At 46.5% G+C, this 17,325-nt stretch overlaps 1 protein-coding gene across 7 annotated transcripts in view; it reads right to left on the bottom strand.

Annotated features, from left to right (window-relative positions):
* Positions 1-6,036: 6,036 nt before the first annotated feature.
* The window catches only part of stk31 (serine/threonine kinase 31), a 165,220-nt gene continuing 153,931 nt past the window's right edge, over positions 6,037-17,325 (bottom strand). For 6 of the 7 annotated variants that reach the window (XM_085988490.1, XM_085988486.1, XM_085988487.1 and 3 more), the window contains 3 exons: positions 14,971-15,096; positions 14,815-14,883; positions 10,767-11,787 (listed from right to left, as the gene is read on the bottom strand). In XM_085988490.1, coding sequence (XP_085844616.1) covers positions 11,569-11,787; positions 14,815-14,883; positions 14,971-15,096 — 414 coding nt within the window. In that variant the 3' untranslated portion in view covers positions 10,767-11,568. Of the gene's footprint in view, positions 7,772-10,766; positions 11,788-14,814; positions 14,884-14,970; positions 15,097-17,325 lie in introns of those variants that run through there. The other variant, XM_085988491.1, reaches the window with a different exon arrangement.

Below are 17,325 nucleotides of genomic sequence, written 5' to 3'. Positions count from 1 at the left end.
ACCCATGAGGGTGGGCCCTGTTATTTAGTCAATAAAAACCTTTAGTTACGTTCCTAACTCGTCGCTTTTATTGGACGAATTGATAGGTATATCAATTTTATTGACTAAATTTTAAAGATGTCTACTACTGGCCAGCCAGAAGCCCTCCCAGAAGCACAGCCACAGCAGCTTTCAGACACTGGGCTACACCAGCCACACCAGCCGGCTTGGCTGCAAGCCCTCAAACCACCGTACCTGGATCTAAACCCACAGGCAGCAAACTCAGCCCTCAACTTCAAACACTGGCTGGACTGCTTCAAATCCTACCTGGAAGAATCCGGCATCCCTCAGAGATCCAAACTAAGAGTTCTGAACGCCCAAGCGAGCCCGAGAGTATACGCACTCATCCAGGACACGACTACATACGAGGCTGCTATTAACCTACTGAAACAGCAGTACCGGAGCCCGGTAAATTACATGTACACCAGGCACCTCCCGAGATCCCGCCCGCAACAGCCAGGAGAGTCTGTAGCTGAATTTGTACGGGCGCTAAGAGCACTCGGCAGGAACTGTGACTTTAAAGCGGTGACGGCTGTTGAAAATACGGAAGATAATATCCGCGATGCCTTTGTGAAAGGCCTACGGTCCGACTACTCACGGCAAAGACTGCTTGAAGCTAAAGACCTCGACCTGGACAAAGCTGAAGCCCTCGCTCTCTCCCTAGAGGTGGCCCATCAGGACCAGGAGGCATTTTCCAGGTACTGCTCGCGACCCTGGGACTCGGGCCCGACCCCTACCGCAATACCCTTCGCAGCGCCGCCCCCGGGACCTACCTCAGCGTCGGCATCCCGGACCCGACCGGGACCGCCACCGGCTCCGACATCGGGCACCCGCGATCGGGCCACCGGCTGCTTCTTTTCCGGCCAGGAGAAGCACCCGAGGTCGCGCTGCCCAGCCAGGAACTCTACCTGCTCAACCTGCAGGAAGAAAGGCCACTTCTCTAAGGCCTGCAGGAGCGGATCTTCAGAGGCCAGCAGTGCCTCATGCGAACTGTGGGGGCGGCCATCTTCTTTCAAGGCAACTGAGGCCAACATCCCCACACGTGAGTCATGGGGCGGCCATCTTTGATCAAGGCAACCGACCCCTAGTGCCTCATGAGAGTTATGGGGGCAGCCATCTTCTCCTACCTCGTGGGAGACGCCATTTTACCCACCACGCCCGACTGCCACCGGGCCCCCGGACCCGACGACCGCCTCGCCCGCAGACGACAACGACTCGCTTACCTACACACTAGCCTCCGTCACTCTGGATCAAGCCCGTCCACACCACCTGTCCAAGTCGATGATGGACATCAAAGTAAACGGCCACGCCACGACCTGCCTGTTCGACAGCGGAAGCACGGAGAGCTTCATCCACCCAGACACGGTGAGCCACTACTCCCTCCCTGTCCTGCCAACGCGCAACCGAATCTCGATGGCATCGAGGTCCCACGCCACGGACATTAGCGGCTACTGTGTTGTGACCTTGTCGGTTAAGGGTACGGAGTATAAAAATTTTAAACTCCTCGTCCTCCCCCAGCTCTGCGCTGCCGTCCTACTAGGGCTGGACTTCCAATCCCACCTCCAAAGTGTAACCCTAGCATACGGTGGACCCCTCCCCCCACTCACAGTCGACAACCAGCAAATGTTAAACCGCCCACCGCGTAACACCTGCAGCCTATCCACCCTCAAGGTGCCGCCACCTTCCCTGTTCGCTAACCTCACCCCCGACTGCAAACCCGTCGCTACCAAGAGCAGGCGGTACAGCGCTGGGGACAGAGCCTTCATTAGCTCTGAGGTGCGGTGCCTCCTGAAAGAGGGCATTATCGAGGGGAGCAACAGCCCCTGGCGTGCCCAGGTTGTGGTCGTTAAGACCGGCGATAAAAATCGCCTGGTCATCGACTACAGCCAGACCATAAACAGATACACCCAGCTGGACGCATACCCCCTTCCCCGCATATCTGACATGGTCAATCAGATTGCACAATACCACGTATTCTCGACCATCGACCTTAAGTTGGCCTACCACCAACTCCCTATCCACCCCGAGGACCGCCAGTACACCGCCTTCGAGGCGAATGGGTGCCTATACCACTTCCTTAGGGTCCCCTTCGGTGTCACCAACGGGGTCTCGGTCTTCCAAAGGGAGATGGACCGGATGGTTGACCAGAACGGACTGCAGGCCACATTCCCCTATCTAGATAACGTCACCATCTGCGGCCGCGACCGGCAGGACCATGACGTGAATCTGGAGAAATTCCTCCGTACGGCCCAACGGCTGAACCTCACCTACAATAAGGAGAAATGCGTGTTTAACACCTCGCCATCCTTGGCTGTGTGGTAGAGAACGGACTCATCGGCCCTGACCCCGAAAGAATGCGCCCCCTCATGGAGCTACCCCTCCCCCACTGCCCTAAGGCACTTAAGAGAACCCTGGGGCTCTTGGCCTACTATGCCCAATGGGTGCCCAATTATGCGGACAAAGCCAGACCCCTCATGAAGTCCACATCCTTCCCCCTCACAGAGGAAGCGTGCGCGGCCTTCTCCCTCATCAAGGGAGACATAGCCAAGGCCACAATGCACGCAGTGGATGAGTCCATCCCCTTCCAAGTGGAGAGCGATGCATCAGACTTCGCCCTAGCCGCTACCCTTAACCAGGAGGGGAGGCCGGTGGCCTTCTTCTCAAGGACCCTACAGGGCCCCGAGATCCGACACTCGTCGGTCGAGAAGGAAGCCCAGGCAATTGTGGAAGCGGTACGGCGCTGGAGGCATTACCTGGCAGGCAAACGATTTACCCTCCTCACCGACCAACGTTCGGTTGCTTTCATGTTTAATAACAAGCTGAGGGGCAAAATCAAGAATGACAAGATCTTGAGGTGGAGAATCGAGCTATCCACCTACGATTAGGATATCTTGTACCGGCCAGGTAAGCTGAACGAACCCCCTGATGCTCTTTCACGAATTACATGCGCCAGCGCGCATATTGATAGACTTCAGACCCTCCACAACGACCTCTGCCACCCCGCGGTCACCAGACTTTACCATTTCATTAAGGCCCGCAACCTGACCTACTCCATCGAGGAGGTCAGGACCATGACCAGGAACTGCCAGACCTGCGCCGAGTGCAAACCGCACTTCTATAGGCCGGACAGAGCAAGCCTGATCAAGGCCACCCGCCCCTTCGAGCGCCTGAGCATCGACTTTAAGGGGCCTCTACCGTCATCTGACCGCAATGTGTCCTTCCACAACATCGTTGATGAGTACTCCTGGTTCGCTTCCCCTGCCCAGACATGACCAGTACCACGGTCATCAAGTGCCTGAACGACCTCTTCGCCTTGTTCGGGTTCCCGAACTATATACATAGTGACCGGGGCTCCTCCTTCATGAGCGAGGAACTCCGTCAGTTCCTACTAGCGAGAGGTATTGCAGCAAGTAGGACCACCAGCTACAACCCCCGAGGAAACGGCCAGGTGGAAAGAGAGAACGCGACAGTATGGAAGGCCGTCCTCTTAGCCTTAAAGTCTAAGGGCCTCCCAACCTCCCGCTGGCAGGAAGTCCTCCCGACAGTGCTGCACTCCATCCGGTCACTACTTTGCACTGCCGTTAACGCCACCCCCCATGAACGAATGTTTGTTTTCCCCAGGAAGTCGACTACGGGAACCACTCTACCAACCTGGCTGACCTCTCCGGGGCCCGTCTTGCTGCGAAAGCATGTGAGGGCCCATAAAACGGACCCCCTGGTCGAGAGGGTGAACCTCCTGCACGCCAACCCCCAGTACGCCTACGTGGCTTACCCAGATGGGCGGGAGGACACTGTCTCCTTACGAGACCTCGCACCCTCGGGCACTCCGGAGACACCACCTTTACCCCCCCCCACCAATTCCAGCCCAGGTAGACGGCATGCCGGAACCCCACGAGCCTTCGCCGACCACGCAGACACCAGCATTAACACCGGATAATGCAGCACCGCCGCTGCGACGATCGGAGAGGCTTACGAGGCCTCCGGACAGACTGACATACCAGAACTGGTAGTACACTTCACCCCGCCGGACTCAAATCTAAACAAGGGGTGAATGTGGTAAACCACTTTTATCGTTCACTATAGTTATCACTGTTGTATTGTTCTCACTGTTCTCACTGTTGTATCACTATACGAGGTCGCCTCTTGTCGCGCTGTTATACCTGGGCTGACCACCTCCGACTCCGCCCATGGCTCCACCTACCTGCCCAGGTATAAAGGTAGTCGACTGGCTGGTATTCCTCCTTGTTGGACCCGATCACCCACGAGGGTGGGCTGTTATTTAGTCAATAAAAACCTTTAGTTACGTTCCTAACTTGTCGCTTTTATTGGACGAATTGATAGGTATATCAGCCCGCGACTACCGCACAGAAAAATGGCAGCCAGGAACGATATGCACACGGCAGGGCCCACTAATGTACACAGTGGACATTGGGGAGAACATCGTGAGACGCCATGCTGACCAGATCCTAGAGTCACAGGAACAAGTCAACCCCATGCCTCGCCCATACATACCTGGTGAGGAACCCGACGTACAGGTCGCATCTACCCCAGAAACAGTGGCATCGGAAGCTGATGACCCAACTGACGACAGGGTGCAAAAATCGCCTCCACACCAAGAGCGAGACACTCGGGAAAGGCGCTATCCAGAAAGGATCAGGAAGCCTCCCCAAAGACTGAATATATAAATGGACTATTTTCAGCTAACGTTGTATGTTAAAAGTGTTAATTGTAATTAGTTTGATATTTAATTGTTAAATGAGTGTTATGGTACTGTTAATCTAAAAGGGGAGGCATTGTAATGTATATACCTTTAAGGGGGGGGAACTACTTTTGACAGCTCATGTATACTGTAGTACCGGCAGTGACCACACCTGTATATAGCACTGAGTGGAAATCTGTACAGTCAGTTCCAGAGTGAGCCACATTGAGTAAACACCTGTTGTACTGTTCTCCTGCAGTCTGTGTCTTACTACTGACGGACACACCACAGGAGGTAAGTACTTTTACACTTACCTCCTGAATCCAGGGTCCCTCTCTAACCCACCCCCCCAACCGGCGATCAGAGAACCCTGCCAGGAGGCCTCTTTCTCCACCCCACCCCACGATCCCTCCCCCCTACTCTGGCCCCCGATCCACTCTTGGGCTGACCTCTCTCCTCCCCCCCGGCCTACCCTTGGGCCGACCTCTTCTCCCGCACCACCGATCTACTCCTGGGCCGACCCTCCCCATGATCTACTCTTGGGCTGACACCCCCCCCCCCCACCGATCTACTCCTGGGCCGGTCGCAGGCCACCCCTACCCAGCGATCAGAGAACCCCGCCATGAGGCCTCTTACCTCCACCACCACTCCCCCGCCCCCCCCCCCCCCAGGTACTCTGGCCCCCGATCCACACCCCCCCCCAATCTACTCTTGGGCCGACCTCTCCCCCGCACCATCGATCTACTCTTGGGCCGACCTCTTCCCCCCGCACCATCGATCTACTTTTGGGACAACTCCCCCCGCCCCCCCAACTGATCTATTCTTGGGCCGACCCCCCCCCGGATCTACTCCTGGGCTGGTCGCCGGCCACCCCCACCACTCCTGGGCCGACCCCAACATGATCCCTCCCTCCTCTATGCGGCCTAGGGCTGCAGGCATACCTGCCTGGAGCCAACTAGCCTCTCAATCTGGCTGGCTGCGGGTGGGAAACAGAGGTCTCACATGCAAATCAGGCTTTGCTGTCAGAGTCAGCAGGGCCTGTGGAAAACCCGGCCTCCCGACCGTCTCAGAGCCTCCCCGCCCCCAACTAAAATTCAGCCCAATGTTTCAGGTTGATGACCTTTCATCAGAACTGGGGTTCTGATGAAAGGTCATCTGAGGTTCTGATAAAAGTTTATCGACCTGAAATGTTAACTCTTTCTCTCCACAGATGCTGCCTGACCTGCTGAATATTTCCAGCATTTTCTGCTTTTACTTCAATTTTTACAATAATTTTTAATAAACAGTTCCAACAATACTTTGCTTTGAAATCCTCATTTATTTGCACTGTTATGACCAGCTGCAATCATCCCAACATAAAAAAAAACAAATTCCATATAATTAAAAGCACATACTGCATTAGGTTAGCAAACTAAATTCTCACATCTTCCAGCAGCCACTTCTTGCTGCATTAAAATGGCTGTACAGATTTCAAGTGGGCAAGTACTGTTCTGAAAGTGCAAATTCTGTGATCGTCAAGCTCAAGCACGGTTCATACTTCAAAATTACTTTAATGGATGTTAAGCACTTTGGGATGTCCTTAGGACTTGAAAGGTGTTATATAAATGCAGGTTCTTTATTTTCTTTTTATTCCAGGTCTACACTTCGGTGAGAAATTCACCTTACGCCATGTCTCCCTAACTGTGGAACACAGCACAGCGACCTTTAACAAGGCATTAGGTTCAACTTGCTTTATCACAAATATTTTGGAAGCCTTTCAATCACATTTTGTGAAGTATGAACTCATGGATAAATAACCATTTTAATTGCTATCTTCTCCTATCGGTCCCACCACAAACTCAGTTTCTTACCCACAGGCGGCATCCCACTCCCTTGCCCCTGTCTGAGGCTGAACTGGACAGTTTGCAATCTCGGCATCCTATTTGACCCTGAACTGAGCGTTCGACCCCATATCCTCTCCACCACCAAGACCGCCTACTTGCACCTCTAATATCGCCCATCTCTGCCCCTGCCTCAACTCATCAATGCCTTTGTTACCTCCAGACTCAACTGTTCCAATACTCTCCTGGCTGACCTCCCATCCTCCGTAAACTTGAGCTCATCCAAAACTCTGCTGCTGGGATCTTAAACTCGCATCAAGTCCCATTCACTCATCACCCCTGTGCTCGGTGACCTATATTGGCTCCTGGTCTGGCAATGCCAAGATTTTAAAATTCTCAACTTTGTGTTCAAATCCTTCCATGGCCTCACCGCTCCCCATCTCTAACCTCCTCCAGCTTTACAACCCTCCAATATCTCTGCACTCCTCCAATTCTGGCCTCTTGCGCATTCTCGATTTTGATCGCTCCACCATTAGTGGCCATGCCTTCAGCTGTCTAGGCCCAAAGCTCTGGAATTCCCTCCATAAACCTCTCCATCCTTTAAGTTGCTCCTTAAAACCTCTCTTTGACCAAGCTTTTGTCACCTGTACAACTATCTCTTTGTGGGGCTTGGTTTCAAACTTTGTCTGATAATGCTCCTGTGGAACGCCTTGGGGCAGTTTTACTGTTAAAGGCACTATACAGTATAAATGCAAGTAGTTGTTGTTTATCACTCTTACTACTTTTTAACCACAGCTACTGTTTCATAAAGCTTCATGAACAGAGAAATGTTGGCCCCGGAGCTAACTGGTGTGATAATTTGATTGTCTAGCAGTATTACTGTTTTTCATGTTATATTAATTGAATGCTGTGAGAAACTAGACATTACAAATGGAAAATTATGTTTACACAACACCCTCCAGCAAAATAAGAAATGTTTGCAGCTGTTTGATGATTTATGAATACCTGAATAAGGTCACACTGAAGAATCATTTGCCTCTAATGATGAAGCTTTTCAAAATGTAACTTAAACAACAAGCATACTGTGTGAAGCCTCAGGACAATAGAATATAAACTCTTACAGGAGAGTTTTCTATTGGAATCATACTGTATAAAGTAGTTCAGCTTTACTGAGCTGAAAATAGACTTTCAAGCCACGTTATCATTCTTTGAGCTGTGAAAGAGATGAAGAAAAGATTTATTAAAGTCGTAGCCAGTCAGCCAACAAGTATTCTTGGATCAAAGCTATGGTTAGATTAGGAACTTTTATAAACTACAGATAAACACAACCAATTTCCTATCCATTGTATCCATTAATCATTGATTCATTCGGAATGAAAACAAGACACTTTGAAATAATTTATTGTACACAAAAATTATTACTTTTAAAATGCTGTTACTAGAGGAAATTTGGCAGAAAATTGAATATATTTAGTGGGCTAAACATTAAAACTAAATAATTGGGGAACATTTTACGCTTGGATAAGAATTTTGCATTTAGCTATTTTTGTATTGGGATTTCCATAAATGAAAAGTATCTGATACATTTCAACTCTGCTTGAAGCCAGTACCCATACATCAATAGTGGACTACTACAGTGTTGTCCAATACATTAACCACTAACCACATGTGGTTAATTGGGAATCCAGGTGTGGCTAATTGCATTTCTGATTATTAAATATAAAATGAGTAAGAGACACCATCCTTGGGCACAAGATCTCAATACTCATATTCACATGTGTACTTTAACCTTTTGGTGCATTTATTGGTAAAATTGTAAAAGAAAAGCAGAGTGTGCGAGTGTTTTTTGATCATTGTAAGTGCTTTACTTCCTTAGTTATTGAATGGTGGTAGATGTTTATTAAGTAAATGCACACGTGAAGTATATTTACCTGTATTGTCAGTGTAGTAATGCATTTTGTATAAAAATTAGTGCACACGGCTAAAGTGGTGTCGCCATAGCCACACCTGTGGCTAGTCAGCAACTTCTATTGGATAACACTAGACCGCGATTTTGCTCACCTCAGCAGGTCTGTGGCGGGCAACGTCGGTGGTGGGTCGCGACCCAGCTGCTGGCTCCATCCCACTCTATGAAATGAATTTCCCTTGATGGGGCTTGTTAAGGTTTCCCAGCAAATTAGAGGAAGCGGGTCAGGTGACAGAATTGGATGACGCGTCATCAGCCAGTTTCCTTAAAGGGACCATATCCAAATTTATTCCGACATTTGTGCTGTCAGTGTTCTACAGCATCGAGGTGCTGCAAAAACTGTCAATGATTGCACAAAGGCACAGGACTGCACCCAGGCTCTCGCATGACTCCCTCCATATGCTTATGGAGGGAGTCACATCATGCAGGGAGGTCCGCTTCCCTTCCCATGGGCGGAAGAGACCTCCCCAGGAGTTCCATAGCCTGGTTGCACATTGCAGAGGAGGGCACAATCAGGGATGTAGTCAGGAGGACCTGGGTGTAGTGCCGCAAACATTTCAATGATCTCAGTAGATCACGAAACGTTAGGACAAAGCCAAACTCAACCTCATCCTGCTGTGCCACTCGTCACATCCCCATCACTCTGCCTTCCCTACCCTACTCCTGCACATCCTTACTCACACCAACTTACCTTGCACCTCCACCCATCCCTTCTATCTATATTATCACATCCTCCTCTCACTAGCCACCCCTTACACTCATCCACTGCAATCATACCAACTAACAACACACAAGGGTAGGCACTTGGGTGTTTTATGCAATGTTCATGTAAAGTTTCTATTAATGAGGTGTCAAACATTGAAACATTTATTTTCAACACTTTGCGTTCTTGGACAGATGTGTGCGCACCTTTGGAAATGGTTTAGTGAGTTGCAGTGAATGGCGAGACATAACAGTACACCCCGCAATGGTCATGAGTGTGAAAGGAATGTCTTGAGCATTTATGGTGTTGGTGTGGGGAAGTGCCAACCTGGCGCATCATGTGGCAGCCATGGTGTACAGCGTCAGGCGAAGTAAATCTGGCCATGGTGAGGCCATCCCTGGCAGCAATGTGCTCGGGTGCTGATAATCAACTGTTGCACAGGACAGAGAGCGAGGAGAAAGTTGATGTTGGTGCTGCTGGTGTTGGGGCTGATCGTGGTGAGATTCTGAGAACCAAGGTGAGAGAGTATAAAGGGCACCAATGCTGATGGAATAGATGGCAGGTGAAGTAGAGATGACAGAAGCAATCTGTCAATGGTGAGAGAGGTAATGAGGTCAGACTGGATGGAAACTTGTGTAAAGACTTACAGCATGGTGAATATATTTAAGAAGATAGATAGATAGATTTCTAGACACAAAAGGCATCAAAGGGTATAGGGAGAGAGCGGGAATATGGTATTCAGATAGAGGATCAGCCATGATCATATTGAATGGCGGAGCAGGCTCGAAGGGCCGAATAGCATACTCCTGCTCCTATTTTTTGTTCTATGAATCTGCTGTGGAAATGCAGTGAGGAAGAGCTTGTGGCTGAGGGAAGATATCTCTGTAAGGTGGGAGCTTTTACTTTACATTTGAAGCTGTCAACTCAACAACTGATTCAATGGCAACGGAACTCCTGCCTCAGCTTGACAGACGTGTTCCACGACCAATGTGGACCCTGTAGGTAAGCTGTCATATGCCAAAGGTAAGCTGAAATTCATTCTTAAGTAGCTCTAAACAAGCCACAAATTACCTAAATTGGGACCCCCGCCACTGCCCGTCGGGTCTGCTCAGCGCTGATAGACCCGACATTGGGAAAAGTGTGTGACGGCGGGTTCACAGCAGGGTCCCGATCTGCTGTGAAAACAATCCACTTTCCCACCCGACCTGCCACCGATCCCGGCCACTGACCCCCCGCAAAATTCAGGCGGCAATGTTTCACCCTCAGATGAAGAGTCTTCAGCTGCCAATGATTGGACTCCTGAATCTCTGCTTTGTTGCGTCTCTTTGCACCTTCATAAGCTTCAAAACTTACCACACCTTTGCCCATCGTCCCAAGAACCCCCTTACAATCTGGACTAAATATCACATTCTACTGGTTCTTAGTAACTTCAAATGAACACTTGTTCTGAAGGAGTTTCTGCCACGAATAGTAACAGCCCATTTACTACCTTCAACGTTTGAAATGTTAGTGACTATTTTGTTGAGCTCACAACAGCAGTTAGAGAATTTTAATTCTTTATTAAGCACATTGTTAAAACAGACCAACACATTGCTGGATAAAGTATTAATAAACTGGAAAGTATGTTTAACTTTTACCTTTCCTTCTGAAACAAAGTTGTGTATTTCTTCCTCAAGGGTGCACATGTTTATCAGTTGATTTTTCTTTTGCAGTAAGGGCTTCAGTGCCACAGTGGTAGCAGTATGTATTTTAATTTTAAATTCTCCCTTAGTGATATTCACAATTATTTTAAGGCAAAGTATCTTTCTCCCCACAAAAAGGTACACATTAAACCAAAACACAATACGAGTCTCTCATTAGTGGCAAAAACATGCACCACTTGTCAATCCACTACATCAAAAGGTTCTAGCCCTGGCAGAAACAACTTCAGCAGCTTGCCAACGCACAGGTCACCAATGAGGACTTTCACCTAGTCATTGAAAAGAGCACATCAGTAGTCCAAGTGGTACCTGGTTTTCCTTTATAAAATGAAAAAATGGCAACAGCAATGAACAATGAAAATAGATTGTACTGTTCATTTTCCATTATTTTTTGCAAAAAAAACTAATTTTTCTCAAATTAAATAGGAACCTCATAAGAAATAAGTAGTAAAATAAATCTACCATACTACCGTGATTCATGGAAAACAATTTCCAAAGTTGTACCGAGCTTCAAGAGGCAGCCTCATATGTCCTCCCCTTCCATTACTAACCTATTGAAGTGACCAGAAGCACTGATACAACAAAACTTATTTGATGCAACTAATGAAAGTAAGCTGTAAAACATAAATCTGGGAAAAATGTTATGTTGCAGCTTCACCCAGCAATTCTGATTTGGTTTCATCTGCAAAGGCACTGGTCACAATGGTTTCATCTGATGCAGAAGTATTGGTTTCTTCGTGAATAGTGTCAGGAGTTTTAATCCCCAAGAACCAGTCATCCTTTAACACCTGATCAACTCTCAATCTGTCATTAGGGTTGAAACAAATCAACCTTGACACCAGGCTTAGCAGTTTAGGATCCTTTAAAAGAAAGAGGAAAAATTACTTTTCAGTGTGAACTACATGAAATGATTGTGAATTGAGAGTATCTGTGGCACAATGTCATGTTTTTGAATTTTTTGATAATTTGTTTTCGCAGGAAATGATCTAGGTATTAGTTACTTTAAAATATGCTTTTAATCAAAGCTTACTTTAAAGGGCTGGCAGGAAGCTGTGTTAGGTTTCAGGCAGGGCATCTGACACCAACATCCTGGAGTCAATGAAAGTTCATTTGACATTCCAGGCACCATTCACATGCATTGCTACTAGTTTGAACTCAGCAGGGGTCAGTGGAGGGAAAGAGGTGTTAGGGGATGGGTAGTCAGTTCTGACTAAAAGTTGAAGTAGTCAGGTTTTTAATAAGAGACATAGACACCAAAAGGCAGTCAGGCTTTTTGGCACAGTACACTACACAGGCAGTGAGGCAGAAAAAGGCTGTAACGAGAGCAGATTCTACCCCAGGACTGCAGGACAGAATGCAGAGGGTTTACTCTGTTTAAGGTCAACCAAAATAGGATAGAGTCACATATTCTTTATTTCACGGTCATTGTATGAATGTAGATTGTATCAATACTGCTCATAACTGTTCACCTCATTGTGGAATACAGCAGCTTATAAATCTAACAATATTTTACAATATTTAGTGTTATCTCAGTCCACCTTCAGACATTGAAGGGATATCCAGCCCAGATTGAAAGGCAGTACCATTTTTACTTCCCTTGGTCTCACTACCATACAAGTAGATATGGGGCAGTGTGAATCAATTCTCATAAATGTAATACTCTCAGATCACTTAGGGGAGCAACTGACACCACTGAATGTGTAAAGGTATGACAAACCTAAATTCTTAACATAACATTTTCAAAAGGGAATTAGATAAATACTTGAGGGGGAAAAAAGAGGTATAGGGAAAGGGCAGGAAAAATGGGACTAATGGATAGCTCTTTTGAAGAGCTGGCACAGGAACGATGGCCTGAATGGTCTCCTTCTGTGCTCTATGATTCTATGAAGATATTGGCAATAAAGTGCATTAACTCTTGCGTATGTAATCACTCTGCAGAGTGCTGAACAAGCTAGTAAGTCTCTATTAATAAGTATTTATTTCCAGAAGCTGTATGAAGCATATGTTGTATTTGTAGCAACCTAAAGATTAAATGGAACTTTAGAAAAGCATGAATTTCAGATTCTTCAGGAAACGCCACCCAGTGCTTTTACTCAGATGGGTTCATCAGAGAAAAAAAACTGAAACTGTGAGCAGTTCAAGTGAGATGAATTTAGCGCCCCCGCCCCCCCCCCCACCTCCTCCTCAAAATTACACTTCATAGCCCTTTTATTAAAGCAGTCAATATTAATGACTAAAATGCACATACTGGCCCGGATTTTGCAGTCAGCAGCAAAGGAATGGCGCTCGCTGTTAAACTCGCCAACAGCTGCCTACAGACTTTTCGCTGGCTTTTGAGCGGCAACTTGCTGTCATCTGATCCAGCGCAGCGCCCTCTACAGGGCATCTGTGGCGTGTGTGAGCAGACAAGCAACAGCAAGGCTTCTCAACCAATTAGACTGAAGTATCATCACTGAGACACGCAGGCCCCAGTCTTAACTGGGGTGGGTTTTGTGAGCGGGGGTGAGTTTTGTTTGGGAAACCTGGAAGTCTGGGCAAGGCATTATGAGTAAACGAATTATTTTGGGTGAACCATTTTGCACAAATATCGCATTTATATATATTCAAAATGTCCTCTGTGCCACTATGGCACAATCCCCATAAGTCCACACAGAAGCATTCCCTGTAAGTGGGTGCAGCCAGGTTTCAGGCCACAGCTGACTTACTGTCACTGCATGTGGCAGCCCTATGCTGCAGCATCGTCTGGTGCCAGAGCCTGCAGAAAGGTGCAGCCAGTCAAGCAATGCTGGTTCTTGATCATGTTGGCATGCCCATCAGCGTAAGAGTTAGTCCCATAGTGATGCCACCAGGGTCTGCTGGGACAGCTTCATTTAGAAAGAGGAGCCACCACCAGCGCAACGCCAGGTACGCTCACCCCTCTGCAGATACAGGGGTGTGAATGTCAATGGAATAGCATGGAGCATCTCTTGGGCATGACCTGCCTGTCATCCCTCAGTAGAGCTTCCTCTCCTTCCAAGCACCTCAACTCAGAGGATTTCTATTGGCAAACTTACTGGTGCTATTAAGAGGGCTGAGAGCAAAAAATAATTAATGACAACTGGCACAGCGGCTCATGAAAGACTAAGTGCCAGCCGAAAAAAAGACAGGAACCCAGATAGGGCCCACTTAACAGCACCACCCACGGTAAGCGCTTTAAAAGCCCTCCTGACCGAAGGTCGGCCTCCAAACCTCCTTCCTGGCAGGTATCATAGGCAAGCTCTGAACTTTGCCTCCACCGCACCCGTGGGCTGGAAAATGTAGTGGTCTTCTCTACCTCCTTTTAAAAACCTTAATGAAACTCCTGTTCGCTTTGCACAAGAGCTTCCAAAACCTGCTCATAGCCCAACGACAGAACGGAGTGAGGCCAAGACGAGGCAGCAATCAGCAGAACTGATTTTTGCCAGAAGTCACGCTTTCATATGCCCAGTCTGCACCCAAAATTGGGTGTACCAGATACTAAAATCAACCCTAAGCATGTACAGTGAGTTTCTGTACCTTTTCCAATGACTCAGTAAATTGGCTAATTTTTTAGGTTCCAGCTAAGTAAATTGCATTCTCAGGGTGTGCAAGTTTCAAAACCACAGGTTCACACAATTTTGTTAATGGATTAAAAATAATGATGGAAATAAACATTTATCCCATTTTAACAAAAGATTCGCCCACTGTCTGTACTTCTGGTCACGATGCACTGTAGATAGTTCAGAGAGCAACAAATTCTGCAACCTGAAATCAAAATCGGAAATATAGCTCCATAGAACTAAACTTACTTTTAGCTTCAGCTCTTGAAGACTGTAAATGTAAAAAATGATGAATTGAAACCAAACTTTATCAGCTACAAATTTGCTTACCATACTTAGCTCACTAAAATCTGGAGTTCCATCAGCGTTTACTGTGAAGTCTTTCTTAGGGAAATTCAGCTGCAAAAGTATGAAACAATATAGTTTCAAATTTAAGCATTTTGACGTCCCATTAATTCATTACATTTGATGTAAATTAGAACATACCCATAAAAGCAGGCATCCATAAGCAAAAACATCAGTTGCAGGGACAGCAGATTGGCCACTTCTGACTTCCGGAGCTACAAGATCCAGCTTATCAGCTACCATCCAGCTGACAATATTACGCTGATCCTACGCACGCAAAAAAAGTGGTTACACTCATGGAATAGGTACTTAATTCTTCACAACAGATTTATTTCCTTGCTGCGCTAAGTGAAGTTTATACAATTTTCAATCTATAACGACACAATAGCTGAACCATAAAGACATCTATTAACCTGTTTATAGTGGCAAATGTGAGTCAAATTGGTCAGAAATTAGACTTTTTGCCACTACAAAGAACCAAAATTGGCCATTTCTGAATTGGCTCCAGAATAACAAATTTCACCAGATGGAAGTTGAGACACATTTTATAAATAGGTAGATGGACTAGGTTATTACATTCCCAGTACTAAAGCAGATAACATTCTGACTGTCACCATTTCCACTTTGTCCATTTCCACCATACTAAGTCCAAATGTCATGGCACAGAAGCAGGTCAGTCTGTGCTGGCATTTCCCTCTGCAATGAGCCACCTAGTCTAATTCCACTCTCCTGCTGGTTTCCCATATCACAGACATTCACAGAAAGAGGCCATTTGGCCCAGAGTGCATGTTCTGGCTCTAAAAGAGCTATCCCACTTAATTCCATTTCCATGCTTTTTCCGTGTAGAAATACAGCAGTCAAATATAATGATAATAGTGTGACAAGAGGAACTGCTTGCTATATGCAAGACATATACTAGTCAATTTCCTACATGTTGTACATAGAGCGTCAAGACCAAGTACAGTCTTCAGGTAAAGTTTGGCTAGAGGACAGGGGTAATTGGACCAGGACCTGGAAAGATAATTCAGTCGACAATTAAATTCTATCCTCGTTTATATAATTACGTTATAAATTTCGAAGTCCACATTTATAATGAAAACTGCCTAAGTAAATTGGTCACACTGCAATTATACCCACCCCTACTGGTGGCACTGCAGGGTTTCCACATGTGGTGAGTAAGGGTGTAATTATGGTAGACAAATTTACATAGACAACTTCTATTCTAAATGTAGACACAGGAATCTATATTTAAAAACATTTCGTAAGGCGCAAGATTATTTATTACACACACGATGTCATGTTGCACTGCTCGTGTTAAGTAAGAGAATTGACTGGTTTATAAATAGGGGTGCTCATGTCATGTAAGGGATGACATTAGAGCCACTGATTTACAGTAACTCAATAAATCAATCTTTTTAAAAATTAAATTGTATACTGGATTTTTAATGGCGCTCCGGGGATTGAATTTAACAACTCTAACCATTACTCTGAAAACCAAATAAGTAGCCTTTGTTTCCTATCTATTTCTTTACCTCTGTATTTAATTTTTAAAGCTGAGAATACACATCAAGATGGTAAGCAAGATGGATCAATTGGAGTTATGTATCTAATATTTAGCAGAGAGGGGAAATGGGGTTATGTTGCACTTGGGAGTCCTGGACTTTGGTTGCACTGGAGATGCTCCTGGTGTTTGGCACAATTGGGGTGAGGATCCTTGAGTTTAACAGTACTGCATTATGCCAGTTTGGAGGGCAAATCCGAGATTTAGCCCAACTAGGAGTGGAATGTGATATTTTACACATTGGTGGATTCCTGGTGTCTGTCAGCAGTGAGTGGAGAACAAGGAAAGGCCCTGAGAAAACATCCCATGTTGAGCAGCACTGGAGTGTGACTTTCCAAATGATCTCTGTAAACATCAAATTTGATGTTTTCTGATTGGTCCTTGGACATGCACTCTGTCTGTCTTTGTGTCTCTTTCTCACAGCTGTATGAAAATGTAAACATTCTAATTAGTATCAATAAAACACAGGCAATGATCAAAGCTTTCTGAATTGAACTTAATTGTTGGATTAAAATTTGAAAAAATAATCTCCGTTACTCAGTAACTGACAGCTGTTATTGTAAGGGATATTTATGTTTTCGAACTGCCAACATAATGCAGTTAATGAAATAATTAGAGGATTTTAGATCCAAAACTCAATAAACTTGTGTTTTATTTTTAAATGAACTCAACTTATGAGGAAAGACACTAGATCTGAAAACCTGCAATCCCACTCTACCGCTGTAACAATGGTGGAATGGGACGTCTGGTGTGCAAAAGACAATGGGGGTGAAATTTGATTAAGTGCAAAAATGGGCGCGGGAATTGCGATGTGTGATCAGCTCGCGTCTAATGAAAGGAATTCAGGCAGCATGTAAAACTTGTGCTGCCTGCTACTTTGCATGATTGCAGCGCACAGCCCAGCACTGAACGCGCTGCTGACAAGCTGTACGCTC

Source organism: Somniosus microcephalus, chromosome 5 (genome assembly GCF_052327205.1).
Source record: "Somniosus microcephalus isolate GS21.2 chromosome 5, FLI_Smic_1.0, whole genome shotgun sequence".
Taxonomy (NCBI): domain Eukaryota; kingdom Metazoa; phylum Chordata; class Chondrichthyes; order Squaliformes; family Somniosidae; genus Somniosus; species Somniosus microcephalus.
The sequence above is the reverse complement of the archived record's forward strand: the minus strand, read 5'-3'. Positions and strand labels throughout refer to the sequence as shown.